General features: G+C 38.5%; 1 protein-coding gene across 4 annotated transcripts in view; it reads right to left on the minus strand.

Annotated features, from left to right (window-relative positions):
* Positions 1-539: 539 nt before the first annotated feature.
* APC (APC regulator of WNT signaling pathway) overlaps positions 540-13,696 on the minus strand; it is a 102,405-nt gene continuing 89,248 nt past the window's right edge. For all 4 annotated transcript variants that reach the window (XM_033086632.2, XM_033086633.2, XM_033086634.1 and 1 more), the window contains exon 16: positions 540-13,283. In XM_033086632.2, coding sequence (XP_032942523.1) covers positions 6,728-13,283 — 6,556 coding nt within the window. In that variant the 3' untranslated portion in view covers positions 540-6,727. The remainder of the gene's footprint in view (positions 13,284-13,696) is intronic.

Raw genomic sequence — 13,696 nt, forward strand, 5'->3', positions numbered from 1 at the left:
ACTTTTGGCAAAGTCTCAAGTGAATAGGGGAGTGTAAAATACGTATGTAAACATAAATATGTATGCTTATGTGTGTTGGGAATTAATTGACCTAGGTTCCTTAAATAGTCTAATTGGGGACTAAAGAATGATTCATTATAGAAAAGACAGACTTTGTAATTAATAGTCTCTGCTGTGCTTATGAGTCTTAATGAACTAAGCCTTGTGGAACTTTTTAAGTAACAGAGGAATAATGGAATTCATGGTGTTAGAACTAGATTTTGTTTGGCGCAATTCCTTCTAAGGTGAAACACAAAGAGAACAGAGAACTCTATTGGTGAACCAGGTTTTCAAACTTGTATTTTCCACTTATTTATCTGAAATGCGAGTGTCTCTAAAATGAAAATGCATGGGGATTTTTAGGGCATTTGTTCTGATATACTGAATTACTGAAGTGTCTTAATAACAAATTCCTTTTTAAATGAAATCGTATTTCTAATACAGTGGACAGACACCTAAGTTTCAGTAGCAGCCAAGAAAACAATTCCACTCTCACAAGGTGCAATCAGGAGGAAATTTTATGTAACACTGCAAGTAATAAATAAATTATGCATAGCAAGACTAAATTCAGAATAAGTATACTGTGAAACAAAATACATTAGAATAATTGAAGAAAGAATTAATTACAGAGTTAGAATATAAACAGTAATGCATCTCAGGCAGAAGCAAACAACAAAATTGAAGGAAAGATAATTGTGGGCTGAGTTTGTTCAAGAGAAACAACATTTACAGGTGGGCAAATTCATCTGATCTCACAGGATGACAGTTTAGTTGCAGAGAACCAGCACAAGCTTTATTCATGTTAGATCCCACCAGAAAGGATGGCATTAGATAAACTGTTTGTATGTATGGCTTGAGCTCTGGACAGAAGTGCATTTTACTGAGTGAACCAGCTCCCTTCTACATCTCCCTGATATCCTAATTGCAATTCTACAGCCACTCAAGCAAAGGATGTTTTCACAAACAGCAAAATTCAAATAATTTCTTTAAATCCTGAAGTGGCAGAAATTCGCTCAAACATAAGCCTGTAACTGTGTGGAAATTTCCTAAGAAAGGTAATTTGCAGAACTATGCTAGGGAGGCATTCCCCAATCTTGGAGTAAGTAAACAGCACATCTGCTAAACTGGAACTTGACAGCAGAAAATTCAACTTGACATCACAAGTTAATTGACACTGCATTAATTATGTTGTGAACTCTTAAACCTCTTCTGCACCACACCACCTTCCTTGCACTTCCAATATGTAACCAAACACAACACATAAGCAGGTAACTTAGCATTCTGACTAAAAACTCAACCTTAGCTACATAACATTCTCTATAAAAACACATTTACAGATACAAACTATTATTCTGCATATAGGAAACTATGATGCAGGAATCTTATTTCTACATGTGATCTGAAATGAAATTAAAAATGGGCATCTCTTCTGGTTAAATGTCAAAGTGCAAAGGAGATGGCAGTGGAACCAGAGAGTGAATACACTTGGGTAATTTGGTATCAAGAAGGTCATCAGTTTTAAATGTGTGGAGAAAGTCATGCTTTACATTAACTGACACTTCACTTTTGATTCACAGCTTCATCCAATCACACATCTCATCAAGAACAAAGCTGTCACACAGGTGGATCCAACTTTGCAAGGCATTACTATAGATGTAGGAAGTTACGTTAGGTGGAAGTCTACACGTAATTTTTAGTGATGCTCTTATGGCTGTTCATACTCTTTCATGAAAACTAGATGGGAAAGACATTTGGGAGGCATCTAGTAACTGTAAAAGAGCTTGTAAGAAGAGTCCACCTAAACATTTTCCAGATCATCCCTACAATATTAACCTCATTAAGAAAGGGAGATGCCATCTCCCTCTTCAAGCCTCTTCTAGGAAAGAAATAGTTGCAATAAGTCTTTTCACTGGAAGGATTTACTGCATTGAATTTAATATTGTAAATCTAAAAACTATCTCCCAGAAGTTTACATATGCTAGACTTTTTTTGGAGGGGTATTTTTGATGAAGAAATATCTTTTCCACATCCATATATTGATAAATACTTTTGAAGTTGTCAGAATTTCCAGGATTAAGGACTTACCCTGCACATAAGATATTAAATGCAAAGCACTATAGACCATTAGGCAGAAATTGTTTAATTTTTAATTTAAAAAAAAAAATTAACTTGCTTTTGCTGTGTCAAAACGGGTGAAGGTCTCAAACCCTGGCATATAGGCTTAAAATTGCCTGTAATGGCTTGATCCAATGACCTCCTATGAAGGAAACTATCCCAACTTTTTCAACCAGCCCTGTTTTATTTTTTGCTGGCTCAGGTGGCACTTGTCCAATTATGCACTGAGCAAATTCAGCATATCCATTGCAGCACTAATCCTACTTACCCCATCAGGGGAGCAGGTCAGAGGTCAGCAAGTCCATTGAAAGGTCACATAAGAGCCAGGATTCATAGCCAGGAGCATGGAATGAAGAAAACTTCTTTGAACAGCACATGCCATTTCTTCAGTTCTACAAATAGTATGGATCACTGTCCTTAAGAAGAAAGATGACGCTAACACAGCTATCTTTCTTGGTAATATCAACATCTATTCAGGGGATCAAGGAGATGGACAGCTATGAAGTACTCCAAAGCTGACATCAAATAAATCATTTTCAGATTATCAGGCAGAAGTTCTGCCGTAGTCTGTAGTCTTCTGGCATACTTCAAAATAATGCCTCATTAATTTGTGCACAAGCCGGTCTCTCTCTGCTGCAGCTTATGTAATTTACTGAGAAAAAAAGTAAAGTACATCCCTAGTACAACATGACTCTTTTTAAACTGTCCCTTTTCTATCCCTCCTCCTCCTTTACCAAAGACAGTGCAGCTAACTTCCCAAAGCCATCAAAGGTACTATGCTGAAGAATACTGCAGCTTACTGACAATTATAGCATAAACTATACTTGTACTCTGCAGCCAAATCTTGCTTGAAACAATATTCCAGTCTCATCAGGAAACTGTGGCAAGGCTTTCAATTTTTAAGCTGTCATATCTGACAGCTGTGAGCATTATCTTTCATCTTTCAGGGGAAAATACTCTTGATAGATAACTGCACATGAAAAATAAAAATTAGTTCCCCTTTAAAGATTGCAATATTTAGTCAGAGGAGTTTACATAGAAATTGAGCAATAACCTTAATTGTGGCACACTGCAAAAAACTGAAATGGAAGTACATTTTAAAAAACTGAACTAATTACAAATTTTGGCCAGCTCAGATCTCTGCTTTTCACATCAAGAGGACAAAGCTAGAAGACAGTCTGAAATGAGCTTTATGAGTTATTTTTCAGTATAAACAGATTTTTAAGTATAAGTTTGGTATGCACTAGGTATGATAAGCTAATTCAAGGACAAATAAAGGTCTGAGTACAAGTCACAAAAAATTCTACCAAAATTGGTAGAAAGAAAGGCAGTGCATCCCAGAAGAACAGTAAATTGAGTCTTGGTTTCCTTAGTTGGCTATTCTTTGTTTTGCCTTGACATACATAATGTCCTTTTACCTGCTGTGGCAACTTCATACAAATGAAACCAAGGAATGAGAGGTTATCTTTAGCAGCATAAATCAAATCTTACTATCGTGACTCTGACATCATTAACAAAATCCAAGTCCAAATATACTTATTGCAACCATTTTCCATGTCTTTGATTTTATATTTCTGGGATCTGTTTTTTAGTTAAGCTTATAGAATATAACTTTATATCCCCATCATAAATCAAACATCATGGATGTCTTTAAATATTCTGAAAGGCTCTTAGTGGATACTAAGTATTTTAGATAAGGAATCAGAGAAATGTAGATCTGGAAGAGATTTCAAAAGATCACCCATCTCTGCACACAGGCAATATGAAATATACTACAGTCCATCCCTATGAGATGTTTCATAAACCTCTTCTTAAAACTTCTATAATGGAAATTTAACAACTCCCATGGGAAGCATATTTTAGTGTATCACTACCCTTATAGTTGGAAAGTTTCTCTAGCCTGTCTTTGCTACAAATATAGGTTTACTTAAATGGATACTAAGAGAAACTTTCCAATTATAATGATCATGAAAGTATCCCCAAGTCTATATCAAGAAGCCACTATAATTTTCAAAGACATTCTGGTGTTTGATACGCATACAATTATTTATAGTTTCATATTATCTTTTGATTAAAAAAGTGATTCCAGTCATTTCTCAGTAACAGAACTGAAATCAGAATTTATTTTCTGAGACTCAGTTTATCTTTAATTCTTAAATGACAGGACAAGTATGTAATGCCGGTGTTAAACAAATATTCTGGATTATGTAATATATTTTTGTATTAGTTGTTAAAAGCCCAGCACAAAATAATGATTATTTAAAAAATATTTAAAAATCAAAACACAACTAAAGTGGTCTTTCGTTTAAAACTCAAGGATGGAGTTCTGTATTCTACTCCAGCAGGAAGTCCTGACTTTAAATACATCATAATCTGTTTCTATCTCATCTTTAAAAGGACACTAATATTATTCATATTAGAAGTTTAATGAAGCTACTGTATGCAAAATATTTCAAATGCTAACATGAGGAGTGCTGCTTAACAGGTTCACGAGGTGATACGGGAACATGGCATGTCTCTAAGTAAATCTGACAGGAAGCAAAGAACAGAAGAGCAAGTAAGATACCACTTCTGCCAAACAGGTATGTTTGGTACTGGCTTTTATATAAATTGACTTCTGTCTGTTGATAGTATCTTGACTGTGTTCCTAAATCAGTGCATGATTTATAATAAATTCAATTGATTCATTTCAGTATCAGAAGTACAAAAGCCACAGAAGTGATACACTCTCCAAATGTGTTAAAGCTACCATAAAGGTAAATTGCTCTATTTCAGGGCTTCCTGAAATCAGGGCATTCTGACATATCAGTCATTTAGAAAGCTACCTTTAGAAAAGTCCAATTGAGATACAATGAAACTGATATACCATTTCATTTCATGGTTTGTTTAAACATGTACAGAATGGTTAATGTTCTGTACTCTCATGTTTCTACTTTAAAGTAATCCTCATCTCGAGTCACACTATATTTGTATTTTTAAAGCACAAATCTGTTCTTTTTCAGCATTGTTCTAGCACAATCTATATTTGCATCAAAAAGGTTCGAGGCAGCAAATGCCATGTTTTGCATAAAATCCTTTTTCTACTATGGTAGCAAATTTCTTGCTGCCGTGGGATTCTTAGGATATTTTTCCCTTCATCATTTTTTGAAAAACAAAAAAATTTAAAGAAACAAACAAACAAACAAAAAAGCACAGAAAGCGCAAATAGAAGCAAAATTTCATCTTACAGTCACTATTTCACATTCTACATTATATCCCCAATCAAAAAATGTTTTGTTTTACAAATATTATTTGTATAGATACAATATTGTTTCAGGCTTGCAGTTGTGAGAACAATTATACTGTGTGGCTACTGGAAATACCCTGCCTTTAGCCTTGTTATGCACCTGAGATGTGTGAAACTGTCTCAATTACAAATATATTACAGAAGACCTAGGGCCTGATCCTGCAAATGTTAAAAGCATCCTACAACAGCCATTTGCCAGTGATAAGGAAGAACAGATATTGGAGGTGCAGGATTATCCCAAATCAGGCCTTAAGTGTTAAGTGCATACAACCACATTATATGGTGACATCTCAAAGTAAAATTCTGTATTTTTATGTAATGCAGAAGTAACACACACAACTTACATATAGTAATAATTTATTCTGAAATGTTCATTTTAGTCTCTGTTGAGACATTACGCACGTCTCATTAATAAAAAGAGCAGCCATCTCACCTCAAATACCAGAATATACAACAAGTTACAGCATAGCAAAAAAATTCTACCTACTTTAAGATAAAATCTAACTCAGGTAAAATAATTTTGTTCAAGGTTTTACAGTTACACAGTTGTTTTTTTGTTTTTTTTTTTTCTTTTTCAGAGCACAAAGAAAGTGTAAATTGTTACACCATAACTATCTATGCACATTATGTGACCACAGAAATGTTAATCATTACTCCATAAAATGAACCATCAGTTCCATTCATGCAGAAAAGCAGGCTAGGAAAGCTTGTTCAGCGGAAACCATATTACTGTGAATTTCACAGCCACATGATTAATTATTGGGTTAGATGAACTAAACATGAGTACATTTTTTGCATAAATAATACCAATTCTTCCCTGATGTAGTATAGTTGGTCTGTAATCTAGAAATTATTGGTAAATCGGTATGACTGTGTTTTCTCTATCTGTGCTATTGCATGATTTCAATGACAAGCAATATGTAAAGGATAATGGGATGGGATGCATGTTAAACATGGGAATACATGTTAAACATACTGTACAAATACACTTGCGTTAGCAATTTTATTCCAAACTGTCAATCAGGTATTCCTACAAAATATCACCAGTGGAGACAAGTATACTATCAAATATGGCTTCCAGAACAAGGACCATCTAACAAGAATCAAAGCTATTTACAACAAACCAAAACCAACCAACCAAAAAAACCCAAAAAACAAAACAAAAAAAACCAACAAAACAAAACAAAAATCAATCCCCATTTTTTTTTTGTTTCACTTGAAACAAAATTTCTAAGTAGCTGCTGTATATAATACATCAGTTTAGTTTTTTTTTTGTTGTTGTTGCACTTAAACAGAAGTTACCAGATAAGAGCCAGAGTGACGTTTAGGGCTTTGTGTTCCACTGGAGTCAGTGTTTTCAGACTTGGTGTCACGTTTCTTGGTGCTGTTATTCACCGGGGTTGGTATCTGTGAGGGCCGAGCAGAACTATTATCCATGCTGCTCTTCCTGCGGCTCGGGTTGTAGTTGAAAGGAGTCACTCTTGCTGCCACAGCACCAATGGGGGAGCTGTGCTTGCTTGAGCTACTGGAACTGAACGGAGTACGCTCACTTACAGTACTTTCATTAATTTCTGGTGCAGGAACAGGATTATTCTGCAGAGGCTTTGTTTCAGTGCCTTTCTTGTCTGGACTGTCTATCTGAAAGAAAGAGTTCAGACGGTTTTCTAAGCCAACGGTACGAACAGGAACACCTCCATTCCCTGGGGTTTGCTTTTCTTGAATCTCTTTAGGATCTTTACCATTCATACTCCCTTTCTCTGAAACACTGTCAATAACAGGGGGAGTATTTCCAGTTGGGGACCTTCCAGATCGAGGGTTATTAATTGGGCAGTCCTCTATCCTCACCCACACATCCTCTGTCTTAGAGACAGCTGGAGCCATCTGATAGATGAGGGTTTTGGAATCAGAGCCATTTGTGGCACCTGAAGAAGAATGCTGAGGATCATTCATTATCTGAGGAATTTCATTTTCTTTTATTTTTCTCCAAGTACCTTTTGCTGGTGCTTGGCTTTCTTTACTTTGCTTGTGTCCAGGGAGAGAACCTCCATGCTGCTTTTCATCTTCACTTTTTGCTTTTTCACTGGATTCTGAAGAAGCTGATAGGATTGAGGAGGAACTTCCAGTTCTTCGCCAAGTGCTTACACGAGGAAGCGATGAGGAATGCTTACTGTGCTCACGCTTCCACGTTCCAGATCTGTTGATCAGCAGCCTAGACGGACTCTCAGAATGGGAACGAGCTACGTCATGACGCTTTGCTGGTCTCCCATCATATTCTATAGTAGGGCTGTGATTAGGGGCTAATTTTCGCCAACCACTACTCTGGGCAGGTGAATGAGTGGATAAAGACATATCAGGAAGAGAAGGACTTAAAACTGGGGTCTGCAGTTGGGACCTCGTGGGAGAATCTGGCCTGGAAGGTGACAGAGATTCAAATGAAGCTGACTCTTCCAATTTCCGTCTCAGAGTTGGGCTCGGAGCCTCTTTAATAAAAGTTGACTGACGAACGAGAACAGGTCTCTCAGATCTGTCAGATTCACTTCCACTAGACTTTGTGGATGACATTCTGGATAGGTCAGTCTTTTTATTCGATCCACCAGTGGTGAGAGTTTGGTTTAACCCCTTTGAAGCAGATTCACTTCGTGGAATGCTACTGGTACTCTTAGGTAAGGCAGTTTGCTTTGTAAGGTTTTGCTGGCTCATCTGCCTGCCCGGTGGTGTGTATGACATTCTACCTGAACTTGAGGATTTAGTTGAAGCTGTGCTAGGAGATGATGTTCTTGGCAACTGTGACAGTTTGTTTGGAGGACTGATACCATTTCTTCCTGGGGAAATGGAGTTTCGTCCAGGAGATTGCAGAGGCCTACTTAATGGCTGCTGTTGAGGTCTAGAAGGAGTGGAGTCTCTAGACCCTGATCTAGAAGGTCCTTTACTTGATCCACTCTGGTTCAACCCTGATGGCTGCCTAGTCACAGGAGCTGGCTCAGGTTTCACTGATGATTTGGCTCCTCTTGGAGAACTAGTCAAACTTTGGCCTTCACTGGGACTCTTTGAGTTCATGTTTTTGAGAGGGGGTCCTTTTTTGGAAACAGGACTAGTACTTGAAGAACTATTTCGAACTCCTGGAATATGGATCATTGTTCTACCACGTGAAATTGAAGGCACACTTGTCTGTTGTGGTTGCTTCAAACTTGAAACTTCTGAATTAGAGCGTGCTTTTCCTGTGATCATACTTTTATACACTTTCTTCCCTCCTTTGATACCCCTACTTTCTGATTCTACTTTTTTAGACTCCAGTGTACTCTTCTCTCCTGGCTTAATAATTCTTGGACCTTTATTACTAGTGAAAGGTTTTTCTTCTTGGTCTGGGGTAAGATGAAATGGTGACCCTAGAGAAATACCAGATTTTAATGAAAGGATAGAGTCAGAGTCTGAGGAAGCTTGTCTAGACAGTGATGCAGCAGCTGCAGCTTGATGCAAGCTACTAACGATAGAATTTGCACCTTCTTGTATAGCTTTCCAGTCAAAGTTCTCTGAATCAGGTGAAAAACCATGTTCTGAATCTGGCCTCTGTACCTCTCTCAAATCCAGTGTTAAATCCTCTGCTAGTATACCACCTGTGTTTCTGGAGTTATTTTTTTCACCATCACTTTTTATTCTTGAGGGCTTTTTCTTTTTAGGCATAGCAGAACTAATGCATTCCTGCAGAAGATCATCTTCTGAGTCAATGCTAAGAGAACTCAGAGAGCTGTTTCTAGAGAAGCACACAGGAGTATCTTCAACATGAAATGATTTAGGTGCATAACCAGAAGTCTGTGGTCTGTTGGATTCTACCTGTGACTCGGGAGCCTCAGGGCGTTTTGCAGGTTCCCCTTCTTTGTTGTTATTGTTTTCTTGATCAATATCACTAAGGGAGCTAAGAGACGAATTGCGAGAAAAACAAACAGGTGTGTTTTCAATAGCAAAATTCTGCATTTTCTCATCTGTAGCTGCTCCTCTGTCTGGAATATCTTTAGTTGACTGAGAGAAAGTTTTTGTCTGACTTCTGCCTGCTGGGTGTTTTTGACAAACTTGTGTCCTGTTATTTGGCTGCTGATTTGAAGACTGTTCTGCAGCAGAGCACTCTTTACTTTCAGCTTCCTTTCCTTCTTTTCCTTTTCGTAATTCTGCCTTTTCTCTTGAAAGGTCAACATCATCATCATCAAAATCTAAAGAACTCAGGGAATCATTCCGTGAAAAACAGTAAGGAGTTCCCTCAATAGGTGTATAATGATGAGGGGAATCAAATGCAAAGCTTCCTCTTACACGCTCTTCGTTATTTGGCAATTTGTCATGAAAATCTCTTGAATTATTTTTAAGATTCTGTTTCTTTGCATCTCTGTTCTCTGGATACCCTCTTTCATTACTAGCACTGCTTTTAGGCTCTGTGCTTTTTCGCACTCGTGCTCTGTATTCATTGTTTTGGGAAACAGGCTTTACTGGTGATGTTGGCTTTTTCTCACCTTCAGGTTGGTTTTTATTACTTGGAGATGAAGATGCTTGTTGAATTTGATCCATTATCTTCTTCACTCTGAAAGGTTTGTGACTTTTTCCTTTTGGCATAGCTGAGTTAATACACTCAGCCAAAATATCACCCTCTTCTGTTTTGTCATCATCCAGGCCAAGGGGAGTCACAGCTGAGCTTTTTGCTCTCTGAGAATCATCAGTACTTCTGCCTTCTGTAGGAATGGTGTCCCGCTTTTCAAACTCCCCTGACTCTGCTCCCACACCCACATTGTCTGCATTGGCCAACTCACTCGGGGGGGATTCTATTGTCAGGTCACTCAGAGATGTAGCTGTTGAAAAATTTATTGGTGTACCCTCAACACAATATACACGTGGCATATCATCTCCTGGTGTAAAAGTCACGTGCTTTTGTGATTGCAATCTGCTTTGTGAAGGCAGAAGTTTGTAAACTGGCAACTGGCTGGGCTTTCTGGCTACAGGAGGAGGTATTTTTGGAGCAGATGCTTGAGAAGGCTTTTTGGTTTTACGTGAAGACTTTGTTGGCATTGCAGAAATAATACATGCTTCCAGTATTTCAATGTCATCATCCGAATCATCCAGAATGTCTTTGTCTGCTTCAACTGGATTCTCTGCTTTCTTCTCCTGGTTATCCTTTGTATCATCTGACTGTTCAGGTTCTGCTTCATTTCCATGCTCGTTTTCATGAACTGGAGGCATAATTCTCAATTCTGCATCTTTCTGTATAAATGGCTCATCAAGGCTCAGAGCACTTAGGCTAGAAGAGCAAGAAAACCCATCCGGTGTGCTTTCTGTGGCAAAATGTAATAGTGTATCAGCATCTGGCAGTACCTGAACTCTTTGAACAGCTGCATTTACAGCTGCCTGTCTAGGACCAGACTCCCTCTTCTCTGTAGCGGTTGCTTTTCCTTTAGGTACCTCTCTTTTCACTTGAACTCCTTGAGCAGGTGGTGGTGTTTTACTTCTGCTTGGAGGCATTGTTTGTCCAGGGCTGTCTGGAAGGTCACTGGGACTTATAATACCACTTACTATTCCACTACAAGGCTCACTTTGAACTGAACTAGCAATTGAACGGCTTTCAAAACTATCCAGGGAACTTACAGAAGTACATCTGCTGAACATGAGTGGTGTTTCCTGTACATAATGTTCTGGTGGGCTTTTAGGAGTTTGGGCACCACTCTTTGAGGGAGATTTGGCACCTGAAGAAAATTCAACAGCTTTATGTCTAGAGGAATCAGAAGGAGACAAGCTAGAAGTCTGAAGTCTAGTGGATTTTGTTCTGATGTGTTGTGCTGTTGATGTGATTTCATTTGCTGCACCTTCTGTAGGTAGAGTCCCACTGTTCTCCTTCAGTTCTGCAATCTGCAGTGTGTTATTGGCATCTGTGCCACGTGTAGACTGATCACGTCCTATTTCATCTTCAGCTGATGACAAGGATGACAAAGAGCTACACCTTGAAAAACATATTGGGGTGTCCTCCACACAGTAAGTTTGTATAGTTTCCTGATTAATAGAGGGAGTCTTACAGGATGTGTTCTTTGCATGACCACTTCTGCTCTGTGCAGAGCTTGGGTGAAGTTGGTTCTGCCTCTTTGAACCAGCTGAGGGGGCTGATGTGCTCCCACTGCCTGGGGGAATATGGTCAGTTTTATTGAGTTGCACTGAAGAAGTCTTTGGAAAAGTAAAAGATGGCTTCTGAGAAGGTGCTGGAACTTCTGTAGAATATTTTAAACTATAATCAATAGGCTGATCAACATGATGTTCCTCTTCATTGTACTTTATGCTGTAATTAGTTGGTCTGTCTTCTTCTTCATGTTGTTCCTCCTCAGAGTAACGTTCACTGTAGTTGGTTGGCTTATCATCATCATAATCATCAACCTGACACAAGGACTGGTTTACTTTCTGATTCATTCCAAGAGTTGGGCCTACTCTGTTCTGATCTGAGGCACTAGATCCTCTTGATCTAAAGGAAGAAACGCACTCCTGCTGTCCAAAAGGTGCCTGATATTTCATGTGTTTATCATCTCCACTTTCAGTGTACACAGGGTAGGCTGCATTTTGGTTCCTTGACTGTCTTTGCTCATTTTGTTTCATTTCATCATCTATTATATGCTTAGGCCTTGCCCATCTTTCATTCTGGGAGGGACTTTGCCTTCCAGAATTTAACTGCTCATCTGAGTATTTAAGACTGTAATTAATAGGAGTGTCTAGTTCTCCATCATTGTCATCCATGTGATTTGCACTATGAATCTTGTGTGCCAAGTCAGCTGGATATTGGCCGTAACTACAGAATTTACTTTCATCATCTTCAGAGTAAGACTCAATGGAAGGTTTCATTTGGCCTCTTTTACCATAGCCATCACTGCTGCTGACACTATTTAAACTATCATTTGAAGCTCTTTTGTATTCCATTTTTGTGTAAGGCACAGGACATGTCCTGTTTGAGTTCTCAGATTTTGGAAAGTATGTATTTGAGTGAGTATGGGCAGAGGCTGATCTCCTCTGGGCATTTCTGTCTTCTGCCAAACAGTGTATTTCAGAAGTGGAACCAGAACTTCTGTCTTCCTGTGGAATGTGCATGCTTGTTACTTCTTCCATAACTTTGGCAATCTGAGCTGCAGCAGTAGAAATCTGCATTCCTATTCTCTTAGAGGAATTCCCAGTATTCTCTGCAGCTTGATGATAGGTATTTAAACCTACTGTTCGATCCCTTTCAACACTCCTGTCTTTCTCAGATTGAGAATTTTCTGCATTTCCTCTACTGGAAGAGGAGGAGCCAGGCAATACCGTACTATTTACATATGGTGAGAGCACAGTCATATTGCCAGCATTAAAGCTCTCTGACCTGCATACCCCATCATCGTGGCGGCTGGCATCCAGGACATACTCACTGTATATATTTTGCTTATGTCTCTGCTTATTGCGGTGAGATGCTTTCGGGCTTAAATTATCAATGTTGTCAAAGGTCTCTGATAAATGCTGAGCATCTAATTCTGCTTCCAGTGCCTTTTGCTTTCTGACATGGAGCGATGGGAGGCTTGATCCTGGAGACATAATGTTGGCATCCTTGTACTTTGCTGGCCTGTTTGCCATGAGGTTCCGTAGAGCTGCAGCACTACCCATGGCTATCATTTTGTGTTTTGAGTGAATCAGGTTTTTCAGCATGCTCACGGCTCCCATGTCCCACAGCGCCTCCTGATCCTTTGCATTTCGAGCAGAGAGATTCCACAGGGTCCCACATGCATTACTAACTATTGTCAAACTGTGTGACTTCAAATGTTGTAACAAGGTTTGTAAGCAGCTGTTCTCTCGCAAGATTTGCCTGGTGTTGAGTAATTGAAAACAAACATCCGTAAGTGGCATTTCAAAAGGATAAGAGACAAAGCAAAACAGAAACCTATTATTCTAAAACAGAAACCTATTATTCTAGAAATGAGTTCTGCCCTTAAAATGATAATTAAGAATTCTCCAGTGCAAGTAACTTATATTTCCACTAGCTTTTATAATACTAAACAAATCCTATTACAAATATGAACAAGTTAGCTTTTAGTACAGCTCATCATTAAAAAGCAGCAGCTCTTAATCTGTTTGTGTATTCCTGTTATGTAAATGAAATACCCACTTTATCAAATGTACTGCATATTAACTGATTTTAATTACTGTACTTAATGCATGCATTCATACTAAGGCTTGGTCATAGAAACTATCTACTAAATATACATGTGGGAATCACAA

This window comes from Catharus ustulatus (genome assembly GCF_009819885.2).
Source record: "Catharus ustulatus isolate bCatUst1 chromosome Z unlocalized genomic scaffold, bCatUst1.pri.v2 scaffold_29_arrow_ctg1, whole genome shotgun sequence".
Lineage (NCBI taxonomy): Eukaryota > Metazoa > Chordata > Aves > Passeriformes > Turdidae > Catharus > Catharus ustulatus.